This window comes from Bombus huntii, chromosome 9 (genome assembly GCF_024542735.1).
Source record: "Bombus huntii isolate Logan2020A chromosome 9, iyBomHunt1.1, whole genome shotgun sequence".
Lineage (NCBI taxonomy): Eukaryota > Metazoa > Arthropoda > Insecta > Hymenoptera > Apidae > Bombus > Bombus huntii.
The window spans coordinates 6,801,277-6,823,422 of record NC_066246.1 but is presented as its reverse complement, the minus strand read 5'-3'; the positions used below and the strand labels follow the sequence as shown (position 1 = coordinate 6,823,422).

Here is a 22,146-nt window from a genome sequence, read left to right as displayed (position 1 = left end):
AGCTATCATAAAACGATAAAAACACGAGCCAAACAACTTCGTTCCTCCCTTCCCTATCACACGTCCACTTTGTACAATCGCGCCGTACAAACGCACTTATTCATCCACTCCGTTCCCAATCTGGCTCGCGAAAAGAAAATAACACCTTTTTCCTCCCTCTCGCGTCTTCCACGAGCACATCCACCCAGCCGCACGTACAATCTCGATCGGCACGATTACACCGAGCGGAAAGCATGAAACCGCGTTAAAGAATTTTACAAAACGTAGAGTTCGCTGGCACATTCCCTTCGAAAAAGGCAGCACGAGCTTTAAGAGCCCCCGCGCAATAGCGACAATTCGTCGCGCGCCAGTTTCGGTCGTTGTCGTTCGCGTAATGCAACGAAACAATTTTATCTCTGTACCTACGCGCACTTGGCAAGAAAACCGCTTACATAGGTCGGTGCGGCCGAATAACACGTACAGGCGAATATAGGGTGATTTCTTATGAAAAAAGTAAGAGAAAGAGATAGAACAAGATCTTTTCATATGACGCTTTGTTTTCGAGAAGATCGAGCTTGAAAGTTTGCCAGGTTTACACGAACTTGGCCAATCACCGATCCAGTTAGCAGGAAATTGTTCTACGCGCGAAAACGAATGAAAAATGTGAAATAAAATTTCCGTTTAAGATTTCGTTCGTAAAAAGATAGAGTCTGATCGTGTTCAGTTAACAATTAGTCTTCTAAACGCGTATGATAAATTTTCAAAAGAAACAACAAATTTCAAAGAGACAAAACATTCTGTGGATAAATTTTAGTCCACATTCTGAATTTATTTCCGCGTAGAATATCGTCCTGTCGACTATTTGTTATCCACTAGTGCGCGGATAGGCTCAATTTCATAAGGCCGATGACAAAATGAAAACAGATCGCTCGTTATCCAGTTGCCACACCTCGAAAACGAAACAATCGTGCAGCAGTCGCGTGGTCAAATACGCGCACGTACCCGTACAGGCAAATGTCTCTTTCGCGAGCGACTAGTCGTCGATAGTGTGCGGAGGGCTCTAAAGGCAATTTTCGCAATTGACCGTGTGCGTGTTGATTGTTGTTGGTACGAACAGAGGCAGGCCTGGACCAGAGCCCGCAGGGTGAACCGGTGCGGTGGTGCCCTCACCGCCCCCTCCCCCCGGGGACGTGACGACGCCATGCGTCGCATCGTTCCTATTCACATCGGTCGCGTGTTACCGGCGAACATCTTGGCATGCCACGCAACTCCCCAACCACCCTTTCACCTCCACCGAACGGATCGGCGAGCTTCCCGCCTCGATCAGCCCCGGATCGAGCCCTACGAAGCCGACCAGCAAGCAGAAATCACGCGGTGCGTGTACGCGGCTGAAAGTCGCTGCTGCAGATCGTCGAACGTTGCACGTAGGTCTGAACGGACACCGAGTTCATCGATGGAACTCGTGCCTTCCGACCTGTCTGATTCTACGCGTTTCGCCGCGCGTTCTTTGAGTCGCTACCGAGTTGAGTGGAAACTCGCTTGGAGATGGAGACGAACGGGGCGAATGGCATCGGCACGATGCGAGGCGTGGACACGTGATCCGACGGATAATTGGACAAAAATTTCGTTTCAGCGCGAATATACGTTGTACGTGTGCGTGTAGTTATTGGAGAGGGAAGAAAGTATGCTGAGAGTGCAAATACGTCGAGAGTAAGTATGCTGAGAGTGAGACTAGGAAAGGGGAAAGGAGTCATCGATGCACAGCCAGGGAACAACCGGAGATTCGTTCTCGCGGTACACGTGTGCGTAGTCGTTTGTTCTTTTATTTAACCGATCGTTGAGTTTTACGTAATCTAGTCACGTGAATAGCCGGCTGTCTCCTCGGTACCGATTTTATGAAAACGGTACTCTGGATACACGTGCATTCTCTCGTGAGTGGTGGAAATTTTGCGATGGGAGCGACGTGTTTTCAATTCCGGCGATTATCGCGATCTAATACGTAAATTCGATGTTTTCTATTGAAAATTGAAACACGCCCGTTACGTACCAGTTAGCTCCGGGGATATCGAAATTTGCAGAAGAGAAATAATTCGTGGAAAAATTGTCATTGCAAAATAGTACGTGTATCATAAGAGAAAATTGAATGCACGCTCGAGGAGATTTTTTTAATTTTTCACGCTCCCAAGCGCAAAGTTTCCGCGCTGCAATCTCCGCGACAAAATCCACTGTCAACGTTTGATCAACGTCGACGCCGGAAAGCGATATGGCCCCTGAACCGCGTTTTCCATCGGCCGCCGTTACTTCGGATTGACGTCAGCCATGTGCACGCGGCAAAGGGTGAATTACATAGGTAATATTGATCGGGCCGAAAGGCAGAGGAAACGTTTCACGGAAAATCGTTACCGTGGGACACGCTGATGTGTGCATGCGGGTGCAGTACGTGTGTTACGTGTCGCGCGTTATGTGTGTGTGGTTAAATTGCGTCGATGCGTGAGTGTCGCGGGGCGAAAAATCGCGAGCACAAGCCGCGGCTGAAATTATCACAACGGGCCTCGGACACGGAGGGGAAAGATTGATAAAAAATTACGTTCTGCACGCTGGCATTTCTCTTCGCGTAAATGAAAAAAGAAAAAGAGAAAAGGTAAGAAATCGAAAGAAACGAAGAGAATAGAAAGAAACTGTAGCTAGTCGGGAGAAATCTAAATGGATGGAAATTAATTAGTCAACTGTGGTTTATCGTTTGAGATTCGTTATTCGTGCGTGTAGTTTTCATCGTTCTCAGTTTTCCGTCGCAATCGCGTCGTTGATTTCACGACATCTGTCGATCGAACGACATTAGTTCCTACAATGTTTCTTAGCTCGTAGACGAACGATAGGGTAAGAGCCGAGGCACGCTTTACGAAGAATGATTGCGACAAGACTGCTAGCACCTCGCGCGGTGTGAATTGCACAGGAGTTATAGTAAACGATAAAAGCAGATTTACGAGACACGAAATGATAAACGGCGCAGAGAGCGGGAACGTGTGAAGGAACGTGGGTTTTTTTTAACCGAATATTTAAAGAGCTTCTGCATCGAAACATTCGGATTTGAGAGCTTATTTTGGCAGTTGGATATTCTCTATTTTCAAGCTGACAGAAAAATATGACGTAAATCTTTCTCGGCTTTGCTTTTTTTAACATCTTCGCTGTTATAGAAAATGTTCAAAATAGTTTCAATTGATAAAAATGTAACTTCGCTACGTTCTTCGTTGGGATTCCAAAAATATAGAGATTTGAAAAATAATTTTTGTCGAATGATCGACTACGCTTCGATTAAATGGTTACTAACGAAAATAACGGATTTGGGAAATTGGCGAGAAAAAAAGTATTTCAGAAATTGAAATTGAAATTATTTTCACTTTCTGACTGAGACGAATGAAACGTACTTCGGAAATCGTACGATATGCGTTCGATATACCGACAAGTTCGAAGACCAATAATTGGAAAATCGATTATCTTGTAATTACACGTGATTTATGTTATAGCGCGTATTATTGGATTAATTGACAGGAAACTGAGGTGACGCGTGTTAAAGATTTATTCGGCATCGGTGTAGCTTCGCTGTACAAAGAGAAATATTAATTCGACGCGCGTGTTTGCTACACGAACTTTGATATTGCTATTACTTTAGTATGCAGAGTAAATCTCCGTACATTTGAAATGACAATCGCTGTAGCGCATATTTAGCAATGTTATCGCTCAGAGTATACTAAATGACAAGAACAACGATGTTGTTATAAACTTTTCCGATACGTCAATTATTCGTAGATCGGAATAGACCAACCGTACCATAGAAAAATAATTGAACATTGGACGATCACGACGAGAACCATCCACAAATAACGACTGAATCCCTATTTTATACTACGATAACGATAACAATTTTCTTGAATTGCTTAATTTATTGCACAAATGTAAATTAATCGCACAAAATTTTTATACCAATCGCGACGATTAACGAGTAAGAAAACGTAACGAGCGTACCCAGAGGCGACATAGAAAAATCATTCTTGTAGTTGAAACGGAAAATAATTTCTATGGTATGATTTCATTCCGTCAACTTTTCGAAGTATTTTTACACTATACAAATCAGAACGAGATCCTTTCACTGCCTTTTACGGGGACAATAAATAAAATTCGTCGTAAAGTGTCGAACCAGCAAGGGATGCCTTCTCTATCGTTTCGTCGTGCGGCCGTTTTAATTTTACAATCAACGCTATACGGAGCGAAATGCAAGCGTGAGAAATCGTACTCGTATACATGTAACATATTTGTATCTATTAAATAGCCGTTCAGCTTTGTGCCGTCTCCATAGATTACAGATACAAAAAGCATATATAGTTATAGAAGTTATAGTTGCGAGAGAAAGATGGTAGTCGAATGAATGGGAGTGCGAACAATAGAAATATGGCGTGTGTACGAAAGAACGAGTATATAAATAATACAAGAGAGTTTTTAAATATCGACATTAGCACGAAATCTATATCACAAGAATTAAAGTAAATCACCGATCAATGGGATTGCCAGTTTATGTTTGACGCGATCGACAACACGTCGATCGATAAGAAACGAATTGTAAGTACTTGAAAGGGTAAGATTCGTCGATGCTATCTGCTAAACTGGAACGTACGAAAAATGACGATCAGGATTATGTGGGATTAATTATTGTCGAATCTTTTTACTTGGATTATTCAAAGATTCTCGGCTATTGTTTCACGTAAAATAGAAATTAGCTGGAAAATTAGTTCGAAAAGGCGTTCTTATATCGAATCAAGAATATTCAAAGATAATAAAATAAATACTTGATATTTTTGTATTGAAGTTCGAACATTCCTTGAAACATTTGATTACCGTCGATGTGATCTGTCGAGCTGAGAAGAGATTACATAAAATTGAAAGGATTTAAAGCGCCACATAATCCTGACGTATAGTATCGACGAACAAAGAAAAGAAGAAAAGTATCCACTGTTTCTCGTAGCCAGACTGATCCTTCCGGCTCTAATCTTAGCTACTTTCTCACTTGTACGCTTAACGAGATGCGCCGATATGGTTCAACAGCGCGAGACGATATCGATTTCCAGGAAACGAAAGGGGAAAAATGTGGCGAAGGACGAGAAGAAAGTGCGTGCGGTCGTGAGAGATGAAAAATTCCAAAGAGCGAGGGAAAAAACAGATTGACGAAGAATGAGGAGAGCGTGGAATAAAGAAATGAGAGAATGAATGTCGGGCAGAAAGATGTGAGTGGATGAATTCGCAGTCCTTTGCGGCTGATGGCCGCGATTAGGCTAAGCGAGTAGGTAAGACGTTCCGATTAGTTGGATTCGGACACACGGAAGCTAGCTAAAACTGCCATGAGGGAAATGATGTAGAGAAATGGACGTAAGTGAATTTTAGTGAAAAATCGACCACTGCCTTGATGCATTTCTTACTTCGCCGAAACTGATACATCTTCGATCGAGTTTCCGATCTAAATTGGAATTTCTTTGAAAACGTCATTTGTAAATATATTTTGATCTTTTTCATCATATCGTGTTTCGTGCAAATACGATGTATTTTTCCTTTAATTAATTAACAAACCTTTATTTCTAAAAGTATTGTAGAAAATGAACCTAAAAGATTGAAATTTAAAGCACAATTTTAGGGGGAAACAATTTTCTGCTCTCGCTATAGTACTATTTTAAACATAATCGTACGGACAGTACAAAGAAAATCTTTCCATGTTCATTTTTATATTGATTTTAAAACTATTAATGTTAAATACATATTTATACATAATTCTTATTATAAATACGTTTGATTAGATTGAATTTAAAAATGTGTCAGGGAAGTGGTTTAGTTTGCATGTATAAAGGGGTAATTTTGAGTCTGTGCCCTAAACAAAAGAATGTCTCGAAATCTTTTCTTGATTTCTCTTCTCGAAGAAACGAACTCAATTAACACGTTAATCACGTTCTTTGTCGTTTTATCGTATATGAAATTTTTAAATCAATTGAAACAGCTCCCTAATTGAGCTCCAATGATTCGGATATGTTCGCGTCGTCGAGCTACATGTGTTTTCGCAAAAATTTCTAAAACGAAAATTCACAGCAAACTTATACCTTTATATTTCGATAACAGTCTCGATGTATCAATGAAATATTCAATTTGTCGTAAATCGTGCTGTCATTTCAAATCTTCCAGCTATCATTCAAAATTCCTCGAATCGTTACAACTCATTATTATCTCATTATTACTTGGCGATCGTGATCGTCGACATGTCCCGACAACATTATTTCCTCTTTATGCCTGACGATCACGCACCGCCAGGCTTCGCACAATTTAAAAGCAAACAACCGCAAGAACATTTACCACGTGTAATATCGCAGGAAATAAAGGGTTATTAAAGCACCAAAGCTCTATTATCCGTATATTTCAAAGCGATATCATCGGCAACATGAAGGACTAAGGGCTATCATAAATATAATTCGACCGCGAATAAGCGACGGGTAAATGCTTCTTTCTACAAAGAAAACACGCGTCAAAGCAATGTATCTTCCTGTAAATTGAAATTCGAAATCGTGTCAGAGGACTTTTTTATTGCAAATATCTACGAAGATGGTAAATATACTTTCGAATATGTTTCACGAATGCTGTGAATTCAAGTTTTAAAGATTTTTGTAAAATCCATCCGAATAAACATTCACTTTAGATTAGAACAATTTTCTCGCGTATTCTGCGCTTGCTTTCATTCGCTATGCGATTGCTTTAATTCTGAGTTGAATATATTGAGTCGTCCCATAGGTAACATGGCTTTCTCACGGTTATGCTCGAAACGATGAGAATTGGAATAGAAAGCTCCATGGAAAAAGATAGGGAATTATAAAAAATACGAGAAAATTCAACGCTGTTCGATTGCCAATATTTTTTATTTCCTAATAAATTTGATTTTTATTTAATAGTAATACGAGAACCAACGACCGTATTATTTATGGGATGACCCAATGCATCTGTCATGGTGTCATGTTAGGCGAATGTATATACAGTTATAATGGTACGTGGAACGTTTTTCGTTTTATATTTTTCTATTGCGTTTTTATCATTGTAACAATGTAAGTTAGCATTTCTTGAATTCATTTGGATACAAGCGAAATTTCGCTTTTGAAGAATCCTTTTTTATTCGTTTTTAAAGAATCCTTTTAACAACTGTCGTAAAAATCAATTTGGGAGAAAGACTACGACATTAAGGAAATTTAAGACGAAGAAAATAGATCCAAAGATACTACAAAGATATAATTAATTTTATTTTTTAATAAAATGATTTATACTATTTAATACTATATAATGCTATTAAAGAGAAAAGGAATGAAAAATTTGTTAGATGCGCCAAATAAATGAAATGGGCATTTAATCGTTTAAATTGGCGTGTTATCAGGTTCGTATTCATTCGCCTAACGATACCTGGATAAAATCGTAGAAAAGACTGTACGTCTTAATGAATATTGGGTATTAGTGAAATTTCTCAACTATCGAAAACAAGGGAAACGTTAAAAATCTTTAGAATAAATTGGTTGCTACGAATCTAGATGATTTGTTGTAACGTAACTTCTCTTAGGATATTCAAGAAGGTACGAGGTAACCGTAAAAATGAGCGACGTCGATTTGTAAAATCTGTCGATAGCTCTTAGAGCGAATCATTCGATTGCTTCGAGCGCAATCCTAGTAAAAATGCAACAATACACGCGTTCTTTCAAAACTACAAATCAATGTAGTTGTAGAAAATTATGGCTCTGAACAATGAAATTTCATACCAGAGTATACGCGACGCTAATATCGTTCCGTTTAACTAAATAACAATTTTAATTAGATAATATTGGAAAAGATTGAAACGTCACCAGAAAAGGGCTAATATTAAGAATTCGTGGTGAGAAAACAGTGACAACGTTAGCACATTTGAAATACGCGCTATGAACTTATGGCATGCGGAGAAAATCAGATGAGAACTTATCGATAGGACCAAATGTCACATTGATTCGAACTCGAATCTTTTTATCAATCTTCGTATCCAAACATAGTAAATATTAATTTCCATACTTTAAATTTGTTAGTCGTTGACGTAAAAGGAAGTATGTACAGATTATTTCGATCGATTGGAATCGAGTGGATGGTGTCCGAAGTTAGTCGGCAAAGGTGGTTTCTGTAAATTTCGCTTTGTGAATTGACCAGAAATCCACGTAACTATCGTCGGTAACATAGAATTTGTAGGCTATATTGTATTCTGTTCTTCATTTATTTAAAAATATTGCATGCTATAAAATCGAGCCTTGTCTTTAAGGAGAATGGAAATACTCGATAACGAAGTCATCGAGACGCTGCACCCGATTATCAATAAATAACGTTCAAATTTGTTTTTTAATACTTACAATGAACATCTGGAATGCATCAAATAGATTGAAAATGCATTTTGAGAAACGTGATGCATCTAAAATAAGCGTTGCGAAAATATTTTCAATGTGATCAATTTTCAAAAAGCCGCACAATACAAAAGTGCTGCGAAACTTTTGATAGATGTAATTGTACCAAAAGAAAAAAATTTTCCTGCATTTCGTAGAACAATGCTTGGTGCAATTAAATATCTCTGTGTTACAATTCTTCGTGTCCCTTTCCGTAGTTTCTCACAGGCGAAAGAACGATCATTAATTAAAAAGAATGTTTCGTCGCTACTTTTGCCGTAAAGAAATATCGTTCGTCGGATTGCCGAATAAATTGGAAAATTGTTGTTCATGAAAGGCATGTGTGCGTGTTTAAACGAATGCTGCTATTAGTGGAGTAAAGGGCGTATTTTCACGAGTTGGGGTAACGTCTAATATTTATTTCTTTAAGAAAAGAATAAGCGGACAATAATAATCCATCGTTTACGAGCGATTATACTTATGCAGAAATCAGCATCATCCACTATTACAAACGTTTCATTCAAAACATCATGGTTATTGTAACATAAAAACATTGCCATTAAAAAAATTATCATATTCATTGATTGTCATATGCACTTTGTTCCAATGATATGCATTTCACAACAGAACAAATTAATGCGAATGATCTTTGTTAAAATCGTATGCCCTTTGAAGAGAATTTTACATATGCGAAAATGAAATGCAATGGCAGACATGATCAATGTATATCTTCTTAGATGAACGTTTTACGATGTATAATTCCACATTTTTCCGATATTTTCGCCATTTAAATGTAACTATTTCATCGTTGAACGTTTACCCTTTTATCGTAAAAATGTACACAAACAGACTTCCAGCTGTATTCGGAGGAGACAATATGAATCATTTCGACTCTGAAGGAAACTACGGAGTTCTGTACTTAAAGATAACATCATTCGTAAACTTATTCTTATCTAGCCTAGCATTGTCATATCTTCACCACGAGAAAGCATTGGCCGTCATCAATGTCATCCTACGCATAATGCGATATTTTGAACATTTGTATTTGTATGGTTATTCCATGTTCGAAGCTCACCGAACGCAAAATTTGAGATTATAACAGTCCCATGAATGTTTGTTAAACCAAAGAATTGCTTGTAATTTGTAGGCCGTCTGTCACGTTTTTCGACTAAAGTGTATTTACCATTTAATTGTAAAACGAGCAAACATCATATACTGTTAACCGAAAGAATGTTGTTTCTTATATTAAAGCCATTGGGGCTAGGCATTGGGCCAATCTTTGACTTAAGTCAATGTTTCCCAACCTTTGTCGAGTCCGAGACTATCTTTCATAATAGAAATGAATCGTACAAACAATGTCTAACCTTCGATCTCGTTAGACATGCACGAGAGGGAATTTTTAAATACGATAAGAAACTAACATTAAGTTTTGCCATAATTTCAAAATTAGATATTAAGTCTGTTCTTTTCATATACCAAGAATCAGTGTTACGAGTATTAATATAATATTGCGATATAATTGTATTAAAACAAATAAATGTGAAAATTTTCATAATAAAATATTTTATAAGGACAAACAGGTTGGGAATCCGGAGCTTAGGCAAACTACGCGTCGCCTAGTGGTGCCCTCTAAATCTTGACGCCTTCGTTAGTTTCTGTAATTGATTCGATCTATCATATTCGATGTCTATCGTAACAACTGTAAAGGCGACAAAATACAATCTCTTCGAGGGCACCAAAACGCCTATCGTCGGTCCAGCTCGTATACTTTAACTGTTTCTCAACTATACACATAGTAATATGTATGTTATTTGTTCGTTGATGGCTGTTCGTACGAAAAAGATACAATATTCGCGTTTACAGTGCAACAACGTGGAGCAATGACCTAATAATAAGTAACGGGAAACAATACAATAATTTTTCATACTGTTTTTACTTTTTACTACTATGATTACGTACGACTGTGTAATGTTATTCTTATCATGTATTATACGATATATCGAGCTGCATGCGTATCAGATACGCACATTCTGAGGAACATCTGAGAATACACGCGTACCGACGTACATATTACGCTCTACTACGTACTAAATAGTTTATATCTATAGCTGTTGCAAAGGATTCGCTACATTACGACGTAACTATTATGCGTGAGAGATAGGACATTTCGTCTGTGCATATGTATGTACGAGTATATGTGCGTGTGCTGTGTATCCGCTGGTGTAAAGTTGAAGCAAGGGGAAAGGAATGAACGAGTCACACGAAAACGAACAACCAATTTCTCGTGGTAACCTGTGCGCGTATAAGTATTCCAAGCGATTCGCTCGATGAACGTAGAACGACTGAGAGAAGCGATAAAACGCATATTATTTCCCGATTAAACGAGAAACGGCGATAATCATACTTGATACCGATTTCCTTTTCTGACCTGGCCCACGGACCGACTTGGAATCAAAAAAATCATCGATCTTAAATAACAAACGCGAAAGATGAATTTGCCTCGGAGCAGTGTTTCATGTGACGTTTGTTCCATGCAGGATGTAAACGTTGATAATGATCGCGATTTTTGAATGTCTGTTCCGCTGACATGCGATATAAAAGGTTACTTCCGTGCGAAAGGATCTCATAAAATTCGTGTCGCGTCCTACGATGAAACCAAAGGTCGCCACCCTGTATCGCGTAACATGCTTTCAGTGTAAATCGTTTTATAGGTTAGGTTTGAAATCTCCTCTTGGCGTGAAACGAAAAGAGCTCGGACTGACGACTTCTCATTGCTGCAATTTGCGCGGGTTTGCAAGGCTCAAGTTGTACATTATAATTGCACCGAGGAGATTTACGGGTTAAGAGAACATTAACGAATTCAATTGTCTTCTAGAAATCTTCGGTCGTTGATTCAAATCGATTTACATATCTCTCCGAACACTGCGTACATATCAAAACGATATTTATCGAATGTATCGCGTTCGTACAAATTAGAAATAACATCGTAGCGCCGTGAACACGTCGAAATAAAATAACATGGAAATATAGTATATCCCGTGATGTACAAGAGATGCAAAACCTTGTAGAACTGCCAAAACCGGCACGCGACAGTCTTTAAAGTATCGAACCTTCCATTTGACATCGTACGGGTTGATGTAACTGCCGAACGAAAGCGCCTACGTATAAACAGGTAAGTCGAACCGAAGAAATATAAAGTGCATAAACGAGGCGCACGATCACCAGATATTGTACGTAGTTTCTAAGTACGTGCGTGTTGCAACGATATCTAAATGCCATATCAATACCTGTCTGCACGTATCACCGTGTGACAGTAATTAATTGCAGGTCACCGAACTGCGATAAGAGTGATGCGACACTTGCATTTTCATATTATTTTGTCAATCACTGATTACGTATCCCCCAGAGGTCGAGAGTCGAATCTTCGTCTCTTGGCTCTTTACTCGGCAAAGAATGCAAGAGTTCGTTCGTCGCTTTCTCAAAACGTGTGAATTTTGATGTAACGTCGTTGTAATAAAGACATAATGGAAATTGGGGTGGACGCATCGTATGTTTAACTTTAAATGCGAAGCAATAGATGGCTCCTTGATACGCGTGATTATGGTCGGAATTTTGACGAGGCGAGTCGATAGCTCATAGCAATTATTGTATAACGATAGTAGTACTATGTGTCAGATCGATCACGCGATCGAGCAGCCAAGGCGATTGAGAGCGAACTGGGAACTTTGAGCCGCTTGGTAATTTCAGTGCTAAAAAACAAAAAAAAAGCAAAAAAAATACAAGAAAGAACACTAATTATATCCATAACTATCCTATATACCTAAAACCAAAAAAAAAGATAACCAAAGCATTGTAACCTTCTAGAGGCAAAGAAGAAATAGAGAAGTACCTAATCTTGTATGGTTTAGTTCGACCACTGATTTGTCCGTGTGTGTTCGTTATTGAAATATGTTTCTTTAGTAAAAAAATGCTTAAAAATCTAAATCTGACTATTTACTACTTTCCATATCCTTTACACCTACGTTAATCCTTCGAGGTGTAGGAAGTGAAATAATGAACAAGGCAGATATGAAATGAACCAACTGAATATGTCAAAGGAATATTTGCTATGGTCATGTGCCCGGAATATAAATCAAAATATACTACGGTGCTTAATAGATATAAAAGATATAATATATATAATAGATATTTAAAAAAAATCAATTTCCAATTTTGGGGCAAAAAGTATTGAAATACTATACAATTGTTACAGGATATATGTAAAATATATTCTATCTTGGAACAATAGGTATATTGGAATATCTTAATAGTTTTATATAAAACATCTTTAATCCTTTATGAATATTACAAAATTGTTTACACTTCCAATATTCAATATCATCCATGCATAAAATTGATTTTCCACCAGACTGTTGATCGTGTTGTCGATCAAAAACTATATCGCTAATATATTAAAGAGAAGGGAAAGTTTGAGTAATATAAATGTGCGATTTAATCTGACATATAGCCGCGAAAAGGTAAACGTGTATTGATCGTAGATAATAATGCATAAATTCCACGTCCCTTTCAGAAATCACGAATTGTAAGGGCAACGCCTGTAGGCGATTGCCGGTAAGATACCTATACCAGATAAAGCTAAATCTGGTATCTCACAACACTATGAAATTCGATATTTGGCCACTGCGAATATCCTTTAACGCTGTTTTAACGCTATATTTGATGAAATCGATACTTTTGCCAAAGTAGATAAAATCACGAAAATATATCATACTATCCGCATAAATGTTTTTCTTCATTTCAATAATACGTTCGCAAGAATGGAAGTAGAAATAATTTATATCTCTCGCGATATTATCTATCGTAATTTGTAATACTACACTGTTTTGGAGAAGCTAGTATCGATAATACGTTGATAAACAAAATACTATAACAAACTGAACGATTAAAATACGTATAATACGTAATTAACATTGCAAATTAAAATTTACTTTACTAATACATTAATATAAATTACTGTTTTATAATCTTCATAAACCTACTAGTAAAGAACCAAAAAAATTATATTACATTTATAAAGTCGCGCAGAGGAAGATAACACGAATATGAATGTTGAAAGTGCGAATGGTCAGAGACGAACGTCGTAACATTTTCACGTTTATCGTAAAAATCTAACATCTGTGAAACTTCTGATTTACTTGGCATAACGAGTAGAGGAAATTTATGAAAATTACGACAGACAATATGTACCAGATATTCCTTCTATCTGTCAAAGCTTAGGGTAGCGTAACCGCTAAGTGTGAGGGTAAATGGTGAGGGGTGGGAGGTGAGCAAAGAGTCGTACTCGGTGGTGGCTCGACACTTCGGTTCAGTTCGCTCGCGGCGCTCACACCGTTCGTGTTTCTCGTCGGTCGTCCTGGTTTCCTTTTGGAACGGTTTTATCGTCACGACCGTCACTCGAAAGGGACCCGTTTTCGTACATACGTAGGTGAATAAGCGCGTGTAAAACGTGGACAACCACGCAGAAAACAAATACGAAGAAAACGACGGAAGTGATACTAACGCAGCGAGGCGTCTTTGTTTACGAGCGACCGGTACAACATCGAAATTGGCGGGAGTGAGATAGAAAGAGAAAGAGAGAGAGGAGAGAGAGAGAGCGCGCGCGAAAGGACTTTATCCTGCGACGGTGCAACAAGTGAACGTTGACACGTGGAAAAATCGCAAACGAATCTGATATTTCGACGGTCGTTGAAAGTCTCGCGTACGATGTGTCAGTTCGATAAAGGGTGAACGTGGTTGTGTTTCTCGATTTCGATACGTTCGTTTCATTTTCCGACACGCGAATCGGTTCCGTTTGAGCGCCCGGCGTGTTTCGATAATCGAATAATCGAATCTATCGATCGACTGTATTCGGTGTGCGTATTCGCGACGTTTCCCTCGCGGTGTGTAATCGCGGTCGGATTTTTTGGTTACGTTTCGCGCGGCAAACGGCGGGAAAAATGAACGTCGATTCGAACGACTGGAGCTCGCGAGTGGCCGACACGCGCGATTCGAAATGATATCCGCGGCGTCGATGGAAACAGAAGACACCAGGATAAAAGTGCAAACCACGAGCGAACCGTGGCGGTTCACCAACGAATGTCGAGCGTTGTGATCGGCGTGAAATCGTCCCACGATTCGTTCAGTGCCGAAGACTAGTTAAGAATTTTGCTGTTTCCCCTTTGATTTACGAACCGCGTGTGCGTGAATGGTCGCCTTTGTTCGACGATATCGCGAATTGCGAATATTCTCGTGAATCATGGCTGTTCGAATGCTCCGCTCTTCTTTAATGTTACGAAGCCTCTTCTTCCTCTTGTTGCTCCTGTGGAACCTGAATGCCGCGCATGCTGCTCGTGGATTTAGACACAACACGAGGCATGGTAAGTCCTTTTGTTTGTTTTTGTCGGTATTTTCTTTCTCTCTTTTTTTACTTTACTGGAACTGGGTAAACAGAGCGCTGACGACGCAGCTAAAGTTTTTTCTCGGGATACATATGTATACCATCCAGAATTGTTTATGTGATGGATGGTAAGGTTTAGAGCATATTACGTATTATAATTTCTTTCGTATTTAATAATGTATGAATCGAACATTATTGTCATTATAATTTATATTTTCTATATTTCTTCTTGTTTTTCTTTTTAACTCTCTAATGAGTATTTTACTTATTTATACAAATAAATATTGTACTTGATCACAGTTTATCATTTTGATTAAAAAATTAGCAATCGATAACTGCACTAAATAGACTATTTTGGGTACATATGTATATTATTTCGCTATAATTACCCCTTGCACATTTATGTCCAGTTATCTTCCCATTCAATGTCAATAATAGTCTGAAATTGCATTATAAATTGCCACCAAGCATTCATTAAATATCGCAAAGTATTCTGCAATTTCGTCTTACGGATCTTATATCAACATCGTCACGTACGTTATACATAAGCAATAAAAAGATAATACTTCATTGCCGTTTCTTTTTATTAGTCATATTACTTTCGATAACGATGACATTGTTCCGATTCCCGCATAATGACCGCTTTATTTTTTAATACGATTCATCACCAGTGTCACGAACTTTCCCGCGTAACAATGAATGATTACAGTTCTTTTCCTCTTATTTCGCGTTAGACATTTTTAGGAATTTTTTACGAATTAGGAAATTTTTTAGCGAATTTTTCTCGATCAATCCGCGCGAAATTTAAACTTCACACTGTTTCACTTTGTTTTCGCTGAACACGAAGGATGAAAGCATCGTTCATCCTCTGTGTTGCTCCAAAGTGAAACAGAGCAAATTCGGCTTTAAACATTATATATCATTTCTTCTCTCTCTCTCTCTTCCCTATTATAAACTTATATTGCTCGAACGTAAAGAAATTGAATTCTACGAATTATTTTCGATATCTTGCTTTCGAGCAGGCTTGTCAATTATAAATGCCATAAGTACCATTTTCCTCACATTCCTAAAAAAGCTTTGTCGCTATTTTGGCATCGATAGCGGCACAGCTTGAAAAAATGTGAATTCGAGAGGAGATGCTCCGTAAAATTTACGAAGAAATCTTCACGAGTTACTGTTTACGAAAGCAGTACAGTACAATACCTTCCATTCGTAGCATCACACTACAATTGATGAGTCAGTATTGTTAAACTAAGGCCAGGTTGATAACGATATAAATAATAATTTTGCCGTCTAACGCCAAATTGACGGAATTATAAATATACCTATCGTTTTACGCGATAAAGATAGAAACATAATGTAGATCTCCTATCCGACAAAAGCAAATTTGAAACTTCTTTGTAGTCGTGCCACTGTTGTTGCCAGGTAGCGATATTATTACTAGCGAAAGAGGTGAACGAACTCATTACCCGGTTTAATACATTTTTGACAGATTACGATTTAGACTAGTGACGTGATACAGTGTTATTTGCATAACGTAGATTTGCACAACACGCTAAGCATAATGCACATGAATCGCCGTTTATCCGTAATGTCTCAGATGTTATGTAGACAGGCGAGTGCAACGGCACTCGACGAGATCAAGATAGAAGCTTTTTATTGCCGCGGTACAAAATCATTCCTTCGAAACGTATTTGCGCCCGTTCCTTCCAGCTCAAGCGTGCGCCTCGTTACGCGAATAATTTTTTACAGTTATTGTGACAGTTTTACGGGCTTTTTTCCGAAGCGCGCACGCGTGTAGGCTTTTATTTCATCCTGCTGCAATTTCTGCGTAAATTCCATTTTAAACGTACGTTTTCCTATTTTTCAAATGTCGCAGGCGAAAGGATAGGTAATATCGTAACGATGGACTTTCGTTTGTTTTACATTTTGAAATAGGTATGATCTTATGCGTTATAAGCTACATTACGTAATTTTACAATTTCTTTTTTTTTTTTATATATATATATGGATAGGTAGATGCGAAAGATTTTAAATAGCTCCATTTTCTAATAGGCCGTTTCCTTTTTCATCTCACACTATAGTCATATCCTACGGTAATCAATTCCGTGAAACCTTGAACCTTTAATCTTCTAAACATCCACCGAATGGTTTCTGCGTAATATCCGTAATAACTTCCGCAGCACCTAACCTCCCGCCTTTAATTGAAGCCTTCAACGTCTCGTCTGTACCAACATCTGCCTTGTTTGAACTAGAGCTCCCCTGTAGCTCCTTTTTAACGGCCCAGTTTTCAAGGTGTACAGGCTTCTCTTAGGTTAAAAACACGAGGCAATTAAGGACTCGAGAAAGGAAGAAAATCGTACATTGGCAGTTTTATAGAAATTTGTTAGATTCGTAGTCGATGAATTATTAGAAACTCGATTTGGACGAAGAATTTTTAACCATTTCAGCCATGTTATATAAAGAAAGAAGCAAACTATCGATTAAATCATTTTGCAGTATCCAATACGAATACCTATATATTGCATTACAAATCAAGCAAGTTGGTATGCCGATTATCATCATAAATTCTTCAAAGATTGAAAGAATTATGTCAGAAGCGAAGCATGTAGATTGGTATTTTCGTGTAGCATGAAAAATATTTCATGACCGCGTACACTTTCGTTGGAAAAGTATATCTGGTACGAGAAACGATACTGAGAACGTCAAACATATTTTTCCAAATTATGTCGATTGGTCGCCAAGTTTTAACGTCATTCCCATCTCAGTGATGATAATTTCGCAGTTTAATATAAAGTAAAAAATATGTAAAAATCAATCGTCAATTCATAGAAATTCTGAGACTGACGCGTGTACTTAACTCAAACTCGTTCTAAAAATTTGTGGACGAATGCTCGCGGTGTGGTCTTTTAAAATATGGGTGAAAATTTAGACGAATCACAACGACTGCGACCTCGTAAAACACACGTCTGCTCCAAGAATATTAAGTGTCAGGACATTCCGTGCCTCCCGCCTCTTTGCTCTATATTTAGCAGCAACTACATCGAATCGGTATAGGGTGGAACGCGAGCGCATCCTTTGCGCGATATCTAGCGCGATCGAAGACGAAGGTTATCGATTATTTTTCACACCGATGCTCGGTAATACGAGACTGGTAAAATAGACATGTTGGACACCTTGATCGTGAACTTGGACGTACACTGAGTCATGGTAAATATTTAGTTACTATATAAAACCGTTTTGTGTATATATTGCGCGGCTTGTAACGAAATATGTAAAGAATATGAAAAATATAAAAAATGTAAAATTTGATAATTACTCCAATGACTATAATGTTTATATTGGTACAATTTGAGACAAATTTGGAAATTCGTATAGGGATTATAATATATTTATTACCAGTAAGAAAAATAGTAATGATAAGCATTAGTATAATGAGTGATAAAGATCGTCTCGGCGAATACACATCGAGGTTGATTAATATAGCGGATAATCGACTATTTAAATACTTCTATGAGTATGGAAATTCTTCCCAAAAATATCGTGTATTAAACATTTGTAAGAAATTTATATCGAACCTTATTGTTTAAATATTATTTTCGATAATCAAAAATTTGAATATTGTAGTATTTTAAATATTCGTTGGAATGCATTAGGAAATGATTAATTATTAATTATTGTTACAATTATTAATTCGACACGTATAAAAGCACATAAGAGGTAATTTTAATAGAAATGTTGTAGAATTAAAACTACGCGCGTTGCAATTATCAAGAAACTACCGTAATAAAATTTGCTGTTCTTGGAACTACTTTCTTTTCATCTCTCGAAAAACTTGATCGAAAGTTGCAGTTTTAATAGCTCGGATGCAAACTGGCAATTATCGCGCTACTTCGAAAAGCAATAAATACGAATAACGTTCAATAATTAGCCATTTGACGTTCATAAAGCTTCCTACACAGCGATCCTAATCAACTTCCAATCTTCCTATCGATGAATACGTGAAATACGAACTGAATGCATAATATCATTACTTTTGTCAGCCTGTATATAGCCCTTTTTGTACTACAAAAATGATCATATAAGTTCATCAAATGTTCATATATACTACAAAGATTCTCTACTATTTACTACTTCGATCATCCAATTCTAATAATTTCCTCTTATTATTAAAATAATAGTCAAAAGTTTAAACACTACCAAATACGAAATAAAATCGAAGATAATATCAAACTTGGAGATATAACAAACGAACTGTTAATTAGCATCACTACGTTCTCGTAATCATCTTCTTTTCTCGTGGTTTCCCGAAAAATGTGCTCTAGAGTGGCATTTTTAGTGGGTCAGACGCAACCGCGTAACTATCATTGCTTCGTGAAACGATAAATAAGAGTAACACGCGATAATTAACGTTCACGGAGGGTTAGTCAAGCGAGATCGATCGATCGTATACACACAGATAGCGGTTGCTCTGGCAAGCCGCTGCCGCCGCCGCCGCCGCGATCGAATCTTCAAGATATCGAAAGATCGAGCTGGCACTCGTCGGCCCGCCCATGTATCGCTTCCTGTTTCTCTAATCGGGCTGATCGTTTCTCTTTACACCCGATATTAATGTCTATGCAATAGCCGACGTAAAACCGTAACTGCATATCTTCCAAGCTGTTATTATCATTACTATTATTACTATTATTATTCACGCGACAGACGATTGCCGAGGTGCAAGCTGTCCAGGAAACCAGATTCTTCTTCATGGTAAGTAAGATGATTGAGAGATATACATAAAATGCGATGAGTTTAATGAAATAATGAAACGAGGCAATTGTTGTTGTGACTGTAAAACACTAATGTTATTCGATATTCATGTAATACAAACGTTTAGAAGATTTACGACGTTTTCTTACGTTTGTAATACAATTTTGCATATTTTACGTTTGGTTAATAGTTTAATGGCCATCGAGTTTATTCTATTCGATATATTTGAATCAGTACTTCGGTCGTTAGAATTGTAACAGTAACTTGTGAGTTATCAAGCTGTCCTTATCATTGAGAACAAGACTATTGATTTATAAACTCTCGTAATTAATTACGCTACAGCCTGCATTACCCGAGCTAACGGGAACACAAAATTGTACGAATGATAGAATTTTTGGAATAATAGAACAATCACATTTCTGATATGAAATTTTATTTGTTCAAGTACAGATTGAGCACAATTGATAGTTTCCTTAAATATTTATGCATCCCATATCCTGTTTCCTGCCACGTAATTTTTCCAACATGAGTAACTGTATAGAGTCACGTTCTTTTTGTACTTTGAACTATCGAATATCCTCAAATGCCACGAATACTTCGGCATAAGAAGATATTTATTGTCACTTTCGTTTCCATTTTTGTGCACAATCGTCGTTATTATCGTCCTTTTCGCAATGCAATCATTTCATTAGGTCAGTGTATTTAAAGTTTTTCTACCGCTGCCAGCATCTGAGGAATCTACGCGGCTTAGATAATTTTTAATATCATTTTTTCTCTTTGTAATGTCTGTGATCTTACCTTTCCCAACACAGTAAATTTTTGCTAGTTCTGTCGTAATTACACAGTTTCGAGTTTTGTAATTTTGTCGCACTTTGTTTCCATAGTTAGAACGCTATTAGTTTCATACTAAATTCTTATAATCGGAATTCGCTCGATCGAATAAAGGGAAGTTTACGTTATATTTGAACATTGATAAAATATAAAAAGAAGGCATCTATTATTGGCAAGTATTATGTTCGGATGATAGAACGTTTGGATATTAGGAAATTCGAATAAGGGAGACTACTGTATATAAATCTATAATAATCTAGTAATGTAAAAAGTTATGAACGTATGTGTTTGATAGTGGAAAATTTGGGACTTTCAGTAATTTCTTCTCGATTAAACACTTAATTGCGGTTTAATGTGAACATAGTATCTAATGCACTTATGGATGGATGTGGGTTAATTGCGCGGCATTGCATCGTATATCATTGCGGTTTTCGTCGTTTTATTACGCTTGCATTGTATAACGTTGTCATTACGATGCTTATAAGGAAGCTCGTAATTTTCTCCTTTTTGATTCGAAGTCTAATTATCTTCCGTGCGTTACTCAAACATCGTAAAATGATAATTGAAATTTCTCGATACGTATTTTGCTTGAATTAATACGACCAGTATGTAAATTACACCTATAATATTAAACTCGCATTTTTATGATACTTTGAAGCCATTTTAACGACATTCTTAATTATTTAATTCGCCGACTTACCGGCAAGAACAAATAATTTACAGTTAATCGATTCCTATATTACTCGATTATTACTTTAGAAGTTTGTTTAACATATGACTTCAGTTTACCACAGAAACGATCAAATATATAGTAAATGAAACTCATTCGTCATTTAAACAGTAACATATATTATTGCTATGTTTCTTAACGAGGTAATTTACTACAATACGTTTCACAACGAGGTTGTGTACCTTGTAATTGCTAATTTGTACCCTTTGACAAAATTCACATACCGTTACTATAAATCTATCAATGTGTCGACAGCCTGGATGCCTATGAACGATAGTATCGTACATATACGTATTCAGAAATCCGCGAAATACACTTTCCCTGACATAAATAACGGTTGAAATACAGTGAATGAGGCATGCAAGCCATTGGAAGCGTGGCTAACAGAGAATGGATTGAAACGAATTTTAAACTCGAGTGAAATCATTGGTTCGTCTTTAAACGCGCGGTACGATAACAGTTTTACAACAGGATACGGTCTCTCCTCGTCTGAAACGGCGCTGTTTCGCGAACAACCGGGCGTTTACGTCGATTCGCCGGAGCGAACGATTAAATTCGCCCTTTCGCCGAAACTAATTAAATTAATGATCCCTCTGCGAGAACACCGACTGCCCGTTTAGATATCGTGCAATACACTTGGTATATACACGTCCCGATCGCTAACCAAGACATGGGCTGGAGCCGCGAGTTTTTCGTTTCAACTATGTCCGTACAAACGGCGCTATTCTACTGACTCGTGCTATAAATTCGCTCATATCTCCTGATATTGGTTCTCGCGCCCATTCGGCGTTAGTTAATTGTTATTCGTTGCACTGGTTGCTCGATCGCGATGTTTTAATTTCATTTGACGATGAATATGATCTCTGATAGGCGTGCGTCTGGTGAAAAGCTTGGTGGTTTGATAAATACCAAAGTATTGGTAGGATGTGAATAAACGAGCTAATAAGGGG

The 22,146-nt window shown here is 37.6% G+C and overlaps 3 protein-coding genes across 7 annotated transcripts in view; all 3 read left to right on the top strand.

The window, feature by feature from the left end:
- Positions 1 to 12,431, top strand: part of LOC126869876 (uncharacterized) — a 288,377-nt gene extending 275,946 nt beyond the window's left edge. For all 3 annotated transcript variants that reach the window (XR_007691041.1, XM_050627012.1, XM_050627013.1), the window contains exon 8: positions 1,097 to 12,431. The gene's annotated coding sequence lies outside the window, so the exon portion shown is untranslated. The remainder of the gene's footprint in view (positions 1 to 1,096) is intronic.
- Positions 1 to 22,146, top strand: part of LOC126869877 (uncharacterized) — a 195,756-nt gene that overhangs the window by 122,133 nt on the left and 51,477 nt on the right. The gene's annotated exons all lie outside the window — the stretch shown is intronic.
- Positions 13,745 to 22,146, top strand: part of LOC126869857 (laminin subunit alpha-1) — a 199,866-nt gene continuing 191,464 nt past the window's right edge. Inside the window, exon 1 of one of the 2 annotated variants that reach the window (XM_050626915.1) lies at positions 13,745 to 14,863. In XM_050626915.1, coding sequence (XP_050482872.1) covers positions 14,743 to 14,863 — 121 coding nt within the window. In that variant the 5' untranslated portion in view covers positions 13,745 to 14,742. The remainder of the gene's footprint in view (positions 14,864 to 22,146) is intronic. The other variant, XM_050626916.1, reaches the window with a different exon arrangement.